The sequence below is a fragment of the Geotrypetes seraphini genome, chromosome 4 (assembly GCF_902459505.1).
Source record: "Geotrypetes seraphini chromosome 4, aGeoSer1.1, whole genome shotgun sequence".
Lineage (NCBI taxonomy): Eukaryota > Metazoa > Chordata > Amphibia > Gymnophiona > Dermophiidae > Geotrypetes > Geotrypetes seraphini.
The window spans coordinates 315,506,379-315,522,062 of record NC_047087.1 but is presented as its reverse complement, the minus strand read 5'-3'; the positions used below and the strand labels follow the sequence as shown (position 1 = coordinate 315,522,062).

Here is a 15,684-nt window from a genome sequence, read left to right as displayed (position 1 = left end):
TCCATTCCTGCGGATTTACTGCGGTGACCCGCGGTTTACCGCGGTAAACGGTCCCTGTGTCATTCTCTAATTGTAAGCTCTACTGAGCAGGGACTGCCTCTTGAATATTTAATGTACAGTGCTGCATATGTCTAGTAGCGCTATAGAAATGATTACTAGAAGTAGGAAAAATAGCTTTTGAAAAAACTAGAAACTCACTGGACTAAATAGGGGATGCGCTACACTTACCGATTGTCTAACGATCATTGCTAAACCAGTTTGACCAGTTTTACAATCGATTGGATTTCCTGACCCAATGCACATAGAAACATAGAAGATGACGGCAGAAAAGGGCCACAGCCCAACAAGCCTGCCCACTCTAATGACCCACCCCTTAATTTCTTCCTTGAAGTGATCCCACTGTAACTATTTCTTCGAGCGATCATCTGATCCGAGCATGCAAATGAGGGGATTTGTATTGAAATGCTATGCAAATTAGGCGATCGATCTATGCACAAAATGGCTTTTGCTAGCAGAAGAAATAGCAATCGGGTTTACCGATCCAAAAAAGAGCGATTGGTGAACACAACTGGAGTCACTCACGATCCTTGCCGACTCTTCAGCCCTGAAAGTAATAGAATCTGTATCGAAGTTAAACTATAGAAATAAATATAGATATGTAGTGGAACTTATGCGAGTGTTATATGTTTGTATCATATGGGCCTTGTGAGCGTGTGTGTTTAAAGCATTTGTTAAAGGCAGGTTTTATGCAGACCCGTTATTGGTGTACACGATAAAAAATGTAAGGGACAGCGGCGGAATAAGGGGTGCCAACAATATCAACGAGTAGGGCCAGCACTATTGTACCCATAGTGAACGGCAATCTCCTCGCCCCGTTCCCTATGGCTTCGATGGTTGCATGTATATGACGAACAACACTGCCCAACAGCCACTTCCAATAACTTCCTTATATTGCATTTCACGACAACAATGCTTTGTGGCTGATGACGTGCGCAGACCTACCACGCCTATGGTTGATCTACAACAGGTGTATGCGTACATTGCAGCGTGAACCAACAGGAATCTTTTGCGCATGCCTTTAAATCGCTCTCACAGCGATTGATCGTATGAGATTAGGGTGAGCCTCCTTTCAAATCATCTGCATGTCAACTCGGTTGTGCATCGCTCGTCCACAATCGGCCAACAGCGATCCAGTCGATATTAGCGATTATCTTTAGTGCATCCAGCCCTAAGTGTATAGACCTCGATGGAGACTACATTGTTTAATTTGCTTTTTTACCATACTTTTCAAACCACCTTTGTATAATGACCAGATGGAATCGGAAATTTGATCTCCTACAAAGGCAAGTTTTATTTCTCTGGACTGGGTCATAACTTTTATGATATGGAAGAATTTATTAACTATTCATTTATTAACTATTAAAAAAAAAAAAAGAAGGCGTAGATCAGGGGTGTCCAACCTGTAGCCCGAGGGCTGCATGCGGTCCCGTGAAGTATTTTATGCGGCCCCGGTTGAGGACGATGCAGTGTTTTCCTCTGCTGCCCCTGGGTGTTTATCGTCTTGCCGGCTCCCTCCTCTGTCTTGCTGCAGCGTTTGCACATTTGTGCAGCCCCAGAAACATTTTTTTTTCGGCCAATGCGGCCCAGGGAAGCCAAAAGGTTGGACACCTCTGGCGTAGATTAATGGTTAGGGTAGTGTGCTAAGAACCACAGAAGCCAGGTTCAAGTCCCACTGCAGTTCTTTGTGACTTTATATAAGTCACTTAACCCTCCCCTTCTCTGTTCATCTGATTGAAAACTCACTATATTAAATTTGATGGATAGATTTTACACCTCAGAGGATGATTCTAAAGTACTAAATAGCAAAAACTATACCAAGATCCAATCTGATAAAAAGAACTAGATTTAAGCAGTCTATAAATTTTAAAAATAAATAAATAAAAACTACAGTATATGAAATGTAATTTATTATTACCAAACCTTTTTTTTTTTTTTTTTGTAATATTTAGGATGTCAAAGTTTATTTTTACCTTCCCAAATACCATCAATGTCTACAATCTGTGAGAGTATGTTCTTCTTACATCCCGGCATTTGTTCTCCTCCATTTGGATAGAAATCAAGATGGCCGACAGCCTGGCTCATTCCAAAACCTAACGCATGGTAGAGAGATATTAGAAGAGTTCCATCTCATTCCTTACCACCACTGTTCCCTCTAAGAAGACCGAGAGTCCTCCACTTACAGTCCAGCCAGTTGGTGGTGCTGTTTTACTTTCTCATTTTTAATAGTGAGGTACAGGCAAGCACTGCAGGACTCCAGGGAACCTACCTTTCTATAGAGACTGAAACCCTCCCCCAGTATTGAAGCACCCCCCCCCTCCCACTGACAGCAATATAGTTGAAGGGCTCCCACTCAGCTTGGAGGGAATACTGCTTACATAACACAGCATAAAAAATTATTTATATAGTGTAGTACCTTAGAAATTCTATGCAGTTTACAAAAGAAAATTGAAACAGTGATAATAAAACCAAAATGACCTAGAAATTACAAACATTTCCTAAACTGCTGGTAAAAGACAGAGCTAACTAACAGATTTACAAACTCTTTATCACAAGAAGCTCCTGAAAAGATAGGAGTAATTGAAAATAGCTCTTGTATAAATGACCCTTTACCAACGGAAAAGCAAACAAATTACAATTACGTCTTGGGCGTTGTGAATTAATGAATAAAAAATGATCCACCAGGAAAATGGTAATACCAGAGGACATAATTCGAGGTTGAGGGGTCGGAGACTCAGGAGCAATGTAAGGTAATTCTTCTTTACGGAGAGGGTGGTGGATGCCTGGAATGCGCTCCTGAGAGGTGGTGGAGAGGAAAACGGTGACGGAGTTCAAAGAAGCGTGGGATGAACACAGAGGATCTCGAATCAGAAAATAATCGTAAATATTGAAGAACTAAGGCCAGTACTGGGCAGATTTGCACGGTCTGTGTCTGTATATGGCCGCTTGGTGGAGGATGGGTTGGGAGGGTGTAGATGGGCTGGAGTGAGCTTTGACGGAGAGTTCAGTAGTTGGAACCTAAACGCAGTACTGGGCAGAGCTTTGGATTCTTACCCAGAAATAGTTATGAAGAAGAAAATTTTTTTTAGATTGAATCAGGTTGGGCAGACTAGATGGACCATTTGGGTCTACTGTGTACAACCAAACATAAATCTGACTCTGGTCTCAACCAATGTAGTCTTTGGTAATAAGATGTGACATGATCTGATTTTTTCAGCTTGAAAATTAATTGGACTACCGTGTTTTTTATGATGCAGAGTCTATGAAGAATTTTCTGACAACTCGCTAAGTAAATTATATTACAGTAATCCAAAATACTTAGACTTAATGACTGTATCAACAGTCTAAAAGAAGAAACATCAAAATATGGTCTAATAGTCCATAATTTCCAGCAAACTTACCCAAGTTGGGAATTATTGGTGCCGCATCTGTATGAATGACATCAACAAACATGGCATCGGATGTATCCAAGCGGACATCTGTAGGAGTGCCTTGGAAATAAGGTTCAGCTGGATCCAAACCTAAGTGGAACATATTCCGATATAAGTACCATGACTCAGTGTGAAAAGGGGAAATTGGATTTAGCTCGTAATTTTCTTTCCTATAATTGTACTAGACGAGTCCAGGATATGTAGATTTCCACCCTTTTAAAAGCAGGTGGAGAAAGAGCCAAAATTATGCTGTGCCTTCATAGAACCCTGTGCAGCTCAATCAATTCAATATTATATGTCAAAGCAGTTGAAAGAAGTGCTGCCTGATTCAGGGGAAAAAATTTCGATTCGATTCAGCCTATTGAATTGATTTTTCAATTTGATTCTATCCACTTTTCCTGCCCAATTGGGTGTTTGTTTGTTTTTTTCAAACATCCTGACAGGTTTATTTTGTAGTCTTTCCACCCACCCCACCCCTGTTTGCTCTCTCCAACCCCACGCTGGCGGTGTGGTGTAAACAAAATAAAAAAGACTTTTCCTCTCTCTGTTATGTCCTTGCTCATGCTTGCTGTCTAACACCAGCTCTGGCAGGCAAATCTGACATATTGTAATCACAAAATAGAAAATAAATTTATTATTTTTTCTACATTCCATTCCTTCCATTGTCATATCCAACAATTGTTTCTTTCCTATTGTCTACCATCTTTCACTCTCCCCCCCCTGCCTTTTGCCCTGGGTCAAACCTCTCTATTCCCCTCCATGCAGCATCTCTCCTTTCCTCCCTTCCATCATCATGTGCAACATTTCTTTCTCTCTCTCCATGTACCATCTTTTGCTGCCCTCCACCCTTTGTCCAACAGTTCTCCCTCTCTCTTCTCTATGCATGTCTCCCTCCCCTCCACCATACGAAGGATTTCTCCCTCTCACTCCTTTCTATCTGTTTGTTTCATCTCTCCCTTCCTCTCCTTCACCCCAACAATTCTTCCTCTCCCCTTTCTCCCCCATGTGCACCATCTTTCATCCCCTCCCATCTCCCTGAGCAGCAGCTTTCCTCCTCTCCCACCCATCCCATGCACCAGCTTTCCACCCCTCCTTCCCATCCCCCTCTGCAGCAGCACCCCACCGCACCGCACTGAACCTTCCACCATGAAACCTGACATACCTCCGAGGTCTCCTAAAGCAGCAGAAGTGGTGGCACTCTGAACTTGCTGCTTCGAGATCTGCCCTGCTATTGTTTCCCTCTGCCGCATCACCAATGACATCATCAGTGACGCAACAGAGGGAAGGCTGTGGCAAGGAAGGCCGCGAAGCAGCCCATTCAGAGTGCCTCCACTGCTCTGTTTTAGAAGGCCTCAGAGGTATGTCAGGTCTCATAGGGTGGGGGTTGCTGAATTAGTGAGTCCAATTTTCTCGGACAATGAATCAATTTGATCGATTCTTCAGTGAAATGATTTGAATTGGTAAATCGGGCAGCACTGGTGGAATGATGAAAATGGAGGGAATACAAAAACACAACCTTCTTCTTCTGCCTAACGAAAGCAAATGCAAAGCAAAACAGTTGTTGCACAAGAGAAACATTAACATTGACTACAAAATACTCTGCTTTGAACAGATAAATGAAGGGCAGGTAGCTGGACTCATGCAACTGAAGAAAAGAAAATTAGCAGATACAATCTAATTTCTCCTTCTTTGTTTTCAGCACCAGATAAGTCCAGGACTTTTGGGATATACAATATCACTCTGAAGATGGGATGGAATTAGTCACCCCTACCCTAATAACTGAAGGGTGAAAAGTGACTTCCTCCCTTGCTGCAACATCTAAACCAATGTCTCACAAGCTTTGTCGAGCCATGGCACACTAAACGTAGTGGCCATGGCTAGAGGCATCCGGAAGCGCACAGATGCATCACATCAACATCTGTGCGTGCACTAAGGCCCTCCAGATGGGCCCTGAGCCGCCTGTGGGGGGTGCCGGAAGGAAAGACATGCAGAGAGAAGGAGAAGTGCTGGTATTGGCCGATTGCCTTCAGGATGAACCTCTTGCCGCATGAGGCATGTTCCTGTAGGCAGTCAGCCGGCACTGGTGCCTCTCCTCCTTCCCAGCGTCTCATGGCACACCTGAGATATGGCATTACATTCTGCCCAAGAAGAAGCTACACCCCTGATGGAGTATGCTTTCAAAGCCAAAAGCAGTTGTTTCTCCGTCACGATAAAAGCTGAAGAATTCATCTTCTTTAGTCCAAAAGTTCCCAAGCAAGTGTGCAGCCCAAAAGAAAAAAATCAAAACAAAGAGGATGTTAGGAATTGTTAGGAAAAGAATAGAGAATAAATCATTGAATATCATAATGCTTCTGTATTGCTCCGTGGGGAGACCATACTTTGAGTACCATGTGCAATTCTGGTTCCATATCTTAAAAAAGATATAGAGGGGCATTTTTGATATGACGTCCAAATCCAAGTTTGGACATTTTGTGGAAGATGCACAAAACTCCAGTAGCGAACATAACCTTTTTCAAAATTGCAAAATGTCTGTCTTGGTTTTGGGAAAATGGCCATTTCTCAGATGTGCTTACCCTCAGTGCATCTATCTTTTTAAATTATTTTTGAAAAAACCCCCACAACCAAATGAAAACCACACAAAACAAGCTGTTGCAATGTAGGAGGGGCCTGCATCTGTCCTAGACTGGCCACACGACATCCCAGCAGAGCAGTGGGGCACCCTATTGAACTTCAATTGAAAGGTTGCGCCATAACCCCTTTATGATGTATGGTGTAGCCCACTGTAGCCCAGACCAGGGCTCTATAGCACAGTTCTTCAACCGCCGGTCCGCGGACCGGTGCCGGTCCGCTGAAAATTCCTGCCGGTCCGCGCAGGACCGGCAAGATGAACGCTGTTAAATTTCCTGCCCTGGTGATGTTCGGGGAAATCTTCTGTTCCTCCCAGCCTCGGGCGATCAAGACAGGCTGCTGACGTCAGCCATTCCCTCCGAGTCTCGCCTATGCGGAAACAGGAAGTTGAAACAAAATAGGCGGGACTCAGAGAGGGAAGGTCCCGATGTCGGCAGCCTGTCTTGATCGCTGCCCCGACCGAGTCGCCGAAGAGGGCCGCGGGGAAGCTGCAATTAGAAGGGAGATGGTCAGCGTGCGCGGTGGGGGGCAGCGTGTGGATTGGGGCCATCAGCAGTGTCTGTGCTGAGATTCTGCCCACGTGCAGGATGCGGCGGATAGGGGCCTCCGGCTCGTCTTGGGCGGCAGGGCCTGCGGTGCAAAGCTGTTTTTGCCGGGGGGGGGGGGGGTCGCGAATGTGCAGGGAGCCTTCAACAGTGGCTGTCTCCTCTCCTAGCAGCTCTGTACTTACCAGGGCAGTGATTCACTTTGGCAACTTCCCCTTCCTCAGAGGCAGCAACGACCCAAGGCTGCCTAAGGAAATCACTGCTGCAGGCAAGTACTGAGAGCTGCTGGAAGGAGAGGAAGCCACTGTTGGAAGCTGGGAAGCTGCTGGATAAAGGGAGAGCTGCTACTGCACCTGGAGGTAGAAATATAGATGCTGCTGGGAGGGGAAGAGGGAAAGGGATGGGAAGAGAGCTACTGTTGGATAGGGAGGAGGAGGGAAGGGAGAAGGAAAAAAGGAAGGAAACAGCTGGCAGGGAGATTAGAGGAGGGAAAGGGGAGAGACAGGAATGAGAAAGTAGAGAGAGATTGATGCTGGAAAGGGGGTCAGCAGAGAAATGAGAGAGGGATAAATATGCTAGATCTGGTGTAGGAGAGATAAAAATGAAGAAAGCAGTGAAGCTGGAATGAATGATGTAAAAAGGAGAGAGGAGGCACAGGCTGGATGGAAAGGAGAGAGGGGCATAGAAAGAAGTCATATACATATGGAAGGAGGAGAGGCCAGACAGTGGATGGAACGGGCAGACGCTGGAAGGAAGAGTGGAAAGAAGATGAAAGCAGAGACCACAAAAGGTAGAAAAAAATCATTTTATTTCTATTTTGTCATTACAATATATCAGATTTGAAATATATATCCTGCTAGAGACATAACTGGGGACTGCAAAGCCTAACACTATTCCTGTCATGTGTGACTGCAGTATTCTGTTAGCATGATATTTCTGTGTAGCATTCTGTAATAATTTGGCTTGTTCAGTTTTCTTGATAGTAGAGGGGATATATGTGAAGGGGAGGGGAGACAGGGGTTTTGTTGGTCCTTGCTCTGAATATTTATATTTATAAAATGACAATTGTACAGAATATTGTTTCTTTTTATACTTTAATAAAATACGTTCAATATAAAATCATAACTGAGGCTTGTGCAGATGGGATCAGATGGTTTGTGGGGACCGAGCTTGCGGAGACGGGCGAAAATGTGTTTTTTTATTTCGGTCTTAGTAGTTTGCCGGTCCACAAAATAATTCTTTTATTTCTGCCGGTCCACGGGTGTAAAAAGGTTGAAGAACACTGCTCTATAGCACTCCCAGTGGTTACACCAAAATAGAACACCAGCGTGTGACCCGAGATGGAGTCACCCTGCAGGACTGAACTGTTCTTAGACAGGAACCAAAAATCAAAGGTACCACAGTTAAAGTTCATAGGCAAATAAATCAACTTTACTTATGCTTTCATGAAGGTAAGTAGTTCATTCTTACAGCTGCAAAAATTGTCAGGATTCCCAAACAGCAGTAAAGCAAAAAATGCCAAAAGGAATAAGAAACATAAACAGCACAAAATAAAGTCCAAACTTTCTCTGAGCATTAATTTTAGTCCCAGCTGCACCTGAGGTTTCAGCTCTCCTCAGAGCTAGCACTGCCTGCTCCCAAGCAGGTAGTTTCACAAACAAAAATAAAGTTCAGGGCAATTGTTCTCCAAACTACAGTGCTCAAAGTGAAAGCCTCTGGCAGCCTAAAATATACCTGCTAGGAAAAGGAGAGTGTCACAGGTTTTGCAAGTCAAAAGCACAGCTAATTGCTTTCAAAATTCCCTCCCTGGGTGTTAGCAAAACCTCTCCCCACAAGGACACTCTTAGCTTTGCAAAAACATCAAAAACAAAGCAAGCAAACAGTTACTTGAAGAACCAACAACTCACTGCTTGCAGCTTGAGGCCCAGTCCACCTGCATGGCCTCAGGAAAGTCAGGAGCACACTCTGCAAAACTTTCTTGACAATCTATGGGTTGTTCCTCCTCTGGAACAGGCAGCTCCTCAGCTTGTCCGGCTTCTAATAGCTCCATGGGAATGGGTCTATTGCTCCTGCTTGGCCCAGGGGACTCCCTAGGGAAAAAAGGTTTAAACCTTCTCCCTAGCTGACCTGCCTGTCTGCTCTCAACTGCTGGTTTAAATACCTTAGGGGCACGCCCTACTCTGTCTGAGTCAGCAGTGTTCCAGGGGCCTCTTGGGCTCCCCCGGTGGCGACTTGGGTATAGGTCACCTAACTCCTCCTCAGTCAAATCAGTCTCCCTCTGGTGGTCAAAGGAGATATTGTCGGTATCAGGAACTACATGAACCTTCCTGATTCCTCTCCGGGATTTCTTTTGGGTCTGGTCTAGAGATTCAACTGGGACCTTGGCAGGGAGAATGTCTGGCTGGTCACAATGGTGAACCCTCCAAAACCTATAGGACCCAACTGTACACCACAATACCAGCCCTTATGTCTGCAGGTGTCGCCTATATGTAGATACAATTGGATTTGGGTGGGTTTTGAATGGCTCACATATTCCACCATAAGTAGAGTGGGATATGGGCCTGTGTAGGGTTATCATATGGCTCCAGAAAAAGGAGGATGGATTGAGAAATCTGGGTTTTACTTCCCGAGTTGTGAGCGGTAATAGCGCCAAGCACTTGATCCAGTACCTTGAAGCAGTGGCATGTTGGAGCTGCGAAACGATGGCCATCATCGGAGGATCTTAACGTTGCCTTCTATCTGATAAGCGATTCAATTTATATCAGTCTTTATCGACTACTGCATTATTGATGTTACTTAGATTACATTTATAATCTGTGTTTTTACCAAAGTGGCTCATAATTCACATACTCAGTTTAAAATACATACAGTCTTACAAGACCAAGTATATAACAGGTAAACAATAGATGTCAGGGGTACAAATACTATCTCATAAGTGTCTTAATGATGGTAACGTAATCTTCGTTGAGAAGTGGAGAGCCCACAAAAAAACGCCTCTACAAAGAGGTAAGTTTTGAGCAATTTTCTGAATTGCAACAAGTTTATTAAGTTTCAAGTTTATTAGTATTTGATGAATCGCTTGTTCGGTTTGCTAAGCGATGTACAAAATTATAAAAAGAAGTAAAATTACAAAAAAGACGAACCAAATGACAAAATTCTTGAAGATAAGACAAACTTGAATTGGGAAGAAAGGAGGGGAAAGTTACAATTTTTTTAGAGGAAATAGACAAAAAAGGAAGAGAACAATGGAGAACGGGAAAGATAAAAATCTGAGAATATTTAACAAATCTAAAATTTAAATGTTAAAAGCATCTTTAAAAAGATAAGATTTTAAGGATTTTTTAAAGGAGGTGAGATCCTTTTCATTTCTAATATATTGTGGAAATGAGTTCCACCATTGGGGGCCCATATCAGATCTTCTCGTGCCTACTATTTTCAGAGAGGGGAAAGATAGGAGATTTTGGAAGGATGATCTGAGTGGTCGTATAGTGTTATGGGGTATTAACATTCTAGCTATAAACTGAGGTTCATTAAAGGTTAAGGTTTTAAATATTAACAGCATGACCTTAAAGGAAATGCGATGGCTGATTGGGAGCCAATGGGAGTCGATCAATAAAGGCGTAATGGGGTCATATTTCTTGGCATTGTGGATTAGTTTAATAGCTGTATTTTGGATAATTTGTAGTCTTCTTTTTTCTTTTTGGGAGATGTTAAGTAATAGTGAGTTACAGTAGTCCATTTTTGCTATAATCAAAGAATGAACCAGGATGTTAATCGATTTGGGCTCAAGAAATTTGGCGATTGATCGTATTAAACATAATTTATAAAAACATGTTTTGACTATATAAGTGATGTGTTCATGGAAGTTTGTCATCAATTATGACCCCAAGAATTTTTAAAGTGGGGTCTTCAAGCCTATGTCCTTTTTCCAGGTAAAAATCATGGATTTTGTTTTTTTTATGTTTAATGCTAATTTGTTTGAATTGAGCCAGTTTTGTATTGTTTCTAGAAACATAGAAACATAGAAATAGACGGCAGATAAGGGCCAAGGCCCATCAAGTCTGCCCACCCCAGTGATCCTCACTATCTATCTTTGCGGATAGATCTCACATGTCTATCCCATCTGGCCTTAAAATCCGCCACACTGGTGGCCTCAATAACCCGAAGTGGAAGACTATTCCAGCGATCAACCACCCTTTCAGTGAAGAAGAACTTCCTAGTGTCACTGCGCAGTTTCCCGCCCCTGATTTTCCACGAATGCCCCCTTGTTGCCGCGGGACCCTTGAAGAAGAAGATGTCTTCTTCCACCTTGATGCGGCCCGTGAGATATTTGAATGTCTCGATCATGTCCCCCCTCTCTCGACGCTCCTCGAGTGAGTAGAGCTGCAAATTCCCCAACCGCTCCTCGTACGGGAGCTCCCTGAGTCCCGAGACCATCCTGGTGGCCATTCTCTGGACCGACTCCAGTCTCAGCACATCCTTGCGCTAATGCGGCCTCCAGAATTGCACACAGTACTCCAGGTGCGGTCTCACCATGGATCTATATAGTGGCATAATGACTTCAGGTTTACGGCTGATGAAACTCCTGCGTATGCAACCTATGATTTGCCTTGCTTTGGATGAAGCTTGCTCCACTTGGTTTGCCGACTTCATGTCTTCCCTGACAATCACTCCCAAGTCTCTTTCTGCTACAGTTCTTGTCAGGATCTCGCCATTTAGGGTGTAGATCTAGTTTTTTATTTATAGACAAAATATCATTATTATTTTCTGGGTCAAGAGGATGGATAAGTTGAATATCGTCCGCGTAAGAGAAAGAAGTAAAACCAATTGACTGGCAGATGCTCAGTAATGGAGAAAGAAAAATATTGAACAGACAAAGCGTTGCACAGAACAGGCTCAGCCGTAGAAAAACGGGATTTTTTTTCGTTCGCACATATTGAGCAATGTTTCCCTGTATCGAGCAACATAGAATTTTCATATCTCAGTGCCCTGGATGGTTTGTACAACAACAGGCATTTGACCGGATAATCTGAACAAGTTTTAAGATTTTAAATTGAACACAAAAAGATACTGGTAAGCAATGTAAATTTCTTAAGATGGGAGCAATGAACTGCAATGCTATGCTGTGCCTGAAAGATTGCACGGGCCACCGGAGGCTTTTTCCTTTCATTACTAATAAGCTTTTAATGTATACATCTATTTAAATATAATGGATTGTATTTTGGGACTTTAGTCTATAAGATGCCACCATGTTTTGTGTTTTTTTCATTTTTCCTAATCTCTGGGCAGTTACAGTGAAGAGTAGAACTTCCATCCCCCCTCCACCCCCCCAAAAAAAATTGAGGATTTGGTTCTTCTGGTTTATACAGGGTAAGAGCAGATCAATGCAAATGGAAATATATTCACGTATAGATTCCTGAAGATTTGCAACTGGCTAACCACAAGATAAAAATAGCACCAAAACACTGAAGTCCAGAGGATTCTATTTTGAGCCACTGAACCCCCTTGACTGGGAAACACAGCATCCAACATGGTTACGTTTTGCCCGTAAGACTGCATCAGGCGTCACCAAACGCCTCCAATTGCGTGATTTTGTAAGATTTCATTTAGCATACAATGAAAAAAGAATTACGATGCCACGTAAATAGTGGATGCTCCCTTCTGAATATTATTTATTTTTTTATTGAATTTTCTATCCCATTCTCCCAGGTGAGCCCAGAACGGTTTACATCAATTTATTCAGGTACTCAAGCATTTTCCCCTGTCTGTCCCGGTGGCAATGGGGGGGGGGGGGGGGCAAGGGTCACAAGGAGCAGCATGGGATTTGAACCCATAACCTCAGGATGCTGAAGCTGTAGCTTTAACCACTGCACCACACTCTCCCCTGCCAACATTAAGAAACCATTTGGAGCATATGAAGGGCAATCTTATAAGCCAGCTTCTACAACTACTATTTACTATTTCTATAGTGCTGGTATAGATGAAGCAGATAACACATGCACTGCAGGTGAGCTTCAGGAAAAGCTCAAGCACTTAACTAACCGGGCTACTAGGCAGTTCATCTGCAGCGGGAAAGATTGCATTGATTCAACCCTCTTTCTTGTCACCTACCGGTGATTCTTGCGATGCCACGGACTCTTCTTCCGGTCTCAGCAGTAGCATGGGCTCCCAGACTGTGGCCGATGAGGTGGACATTCGAAAGAGGGTAGCCATAATTATTCTAAGGACATTGTTTAAGAAAAAAATATAAAGTTACAAAAAACCACTAGTTTGGGGGCCAAAAGTAGTACTTTTTAATCCCCTAGCTTTCTTTTTTTACTGACAAAAAATGCTGAATAGTAAGGGCCCCGGTTCTGCTAATATAAGCAGGGCAGGATTAACCAATAGGCCGAGTAGGCATGTGCCTAGGGCCCGAAATGGTCAGGGGGGCCCGATGAAGGAGGGAATCAACATTGTTTTTTCCAAACGGCGATGGGCCCCTCCAGCATCGATCGGCAATGCGGCCCCCGCCCCCCCATCGACGGAAAGTAAGACAAGCAAGCAACGCGGGTAAGAAAGGCAATGGGAACTGAAATTGTGCAAGCAGTGCTGTTGCCCAAAGCTTCCCTCTGATGCAGCTTCCTGTTTCCGCCTGGGCGCATGGTGGGGTGGGGCGGGGCAGGGGGTCCAGTGTACTTGGGTGCCTAGGGGCCCTCGACGAATTAATCCTGCCCTGAATATAAGCCCCCTTTTAGCAAGCTGTGTTAAGGTTTTTTTATCGCAGACCGTGGCTTAATAAAAGGGGGGGGGGGAATAATTCACAAACATGGATTTTGCAAATCTTTATCAAGAGATATATTTATTTTACAAAACCTCATTTCTTATCATCTAAAATTGTATCTGGAATGGAGTCTAGCCCTGACCTCCCGGCCGCGTCTGGAGGGCTTCTGAGCATGTCACCCGCATCCGCGCCCAGAGGTCAGAAAAGAAAAACGGAGGCAGAATGGGGTGTGGCTGAAGGCAGAACAGGGCGGGAGCAGGGCCACGTGTCCGTGTTTCTCTGAAAAATCTGGTAATCTTAATCATAAGCATGTTTCATTCCCTATTTTCCACTTTAGGGGCTATCATTTTCCTGGAAACAGAAAAATAAAAAATGACAGCAGATAAAGACCGTATGGTCTATCCCAAGGGTGCCCACACTTTTTGGGCTTGCCAGCTACTTTTAAAATGTCTAAGTCAAAATTATCTACCAACAATAAAATTTTTAAAAACAAAGCGCACTGTACGCAGAGAAAATATTAATTATCATTTATATTAAACGGGTTTTCAAAAAGGTCAAGGCAGAAGACTTTATGCAATGTCATCTCATTAATATCTATACAAAAATAGGCAAATATACCCCCTCCCTTTTTACTAAACCGTAATAGCGTTTTTTAGCACAGGGAGTTGCCACTCCTGCTTTAGGGGGTGAGGGGGGTGGGTCTATTACCAAATCAGGAGGCTGATTTTTTTTTTTTTTTTAATCGATTCGAATCTGTGAATCAGGCAGCACTAGTCTCTGGTTGCGCTTTCTTCTTCTGACTGTGCATCCAATATTTCTTCCCTTCTTTCAGCCTCCTGTATGCTTCCTCTCCTCCAGACCTCATTCCCTCCTCCAACTTTTTCTTCCTCTACCCCTGCCCCCTCCCCTTTCTTTCTGTCCATCTTTCTCTCTGTCTCCCTGCCCCCCTTTCTTTCTGTATGTCTTTCTCTCTCCATGCCCCCTTTCTTTCTTTCTGTCTTCCTGTCTTTCTCCATGCCACCTTTCTTTCTTTCTGTCTCCCTGTCTTTTTCTCTCCATGCCCCTTTCTATCTGTCTCCATGCCTTTCTTTCTCCCTGCCCTCCCCCAAGCCACCCCACTGCCATCAGGGAACAGGCCGCCACCGTAAAGAGGACGCTGAAGCGCTGGGCCGACCAACCTACCCCACCCGACATTAATTCTAACGTCGGAGAGGAAGTTCCGGGCCAGCAATTCTCAGCATAATAGCATGCAAATTATATGCATGCTATTTGTGTAGAGAATTGACGATAAAGGGGGGGTGGGGGAAAGAACTATGCCCAACACTTGATCAGAAGACTAATTACTAAGTATAGCTCCTCCCTCCTGTCAAGGCTGTTCTTCCTGCCCCGATCAACTGAAGCACAAGTCTCCCCAAGTCTTGCCGGCTCAGCTGACTGACTGGCAGGGAGAGCAGCAGAAGGTAAAGTCCCCAATCTTGCCGACATCCCCCCTTTCCAGCTGCTGCACCCCTCCTACACCCTGTATAAGGTTGGCAGGAGGGATGCCCATTCCTTCCTGCCTCAGTCTGCACTGCCTGAACCCACCCAGATACCGCCATACACCCCCCATGCTTTGGTAGGAAGGATGACTACTCCCTCCTGCTGGCAGACCACCAAGGGCCCCTGACAAGCCCCCAACCCTCATACCTTAAAGATGGAAGAGGGATGACCGCTCCCTCTGGCTGGCAGGCCTTCTGCTTCCTGGTGCATCCTGGGATGCACTGGTAGGGGGCCTAAGGCTCTGATTGGCTCAGTCACCTAAGACCCCTCCTATGGAAGGTATGTACTGTTTCATTCATATCTTTGGGGGATAGGAGGGGAGTCAGTGACCACTGGGAGAGTAAGGAGGCCATGTCTTCATACCTCCAGTAGTCATCTGGTCGGTTTGGCCTCATTTTGGGCATTTATTCGTTATTTAAACAGGTCTAGCCTCAAATGTCCAAGTTTGCCTTGGACATTTTCTGCAATGTTCCTTATTTGCAGAAAAGCATCCAAATCATAAGTCTGCCCTAGTTCTGCCCAAACCACGCCTCCATCATTCTCTCTTGAAATTTCAATGCATTACAGGCAGCATAAAAAAGTCTATAAAATGTGTTTCAAAAATGGCAATTTAGGAGTTTTACTGAGTAAAATGTCCAAATGCCATTTGAGGGAATAAGACTGGAACGTAATACAACTCAGCTGAGTCATAGAGACAGGACTCGTGCCCTAGTTTGTAGTGATT

General features: G+C 44.1%; 1 protein-coding gene across 3 annotated transcripts in view; it reads right to left on the bottom strand.

Annotated features, from left to right (window-relative positions):
• LOC117359555 (pancreatic triacylglycerol lipase-like) overlaps positions 1 to 15,684 on the bottom strand; it is an 86,714-nt gene that overhangs the window by 27,506 nt on the left and 43,524 nt on the right. For all 3 annotated transcript variants that reach the window (XM_033942527.1, XM_033942528.1, XM_033942529.1), the window contains 3 exons: positions 12,773 to 12,881; positions 3,459 to 3,578; positions 2,031 to 2,150 (listed from right to left, as the gene is read on the bottom strand). In XM_033942527.1, coding sequence (XP_033798418.1) covers positions 2,031 to 2,150; positions 3,459 to 3,578; positions 12,773 to 12,881 — 349 coding nt within the window. The remainder of the gene's footprint in view (positions 1 to 2,030; positions 2,151 to 3,458; positions 3,579 to 12,772; positions 12,882 to 15,684) is intronic.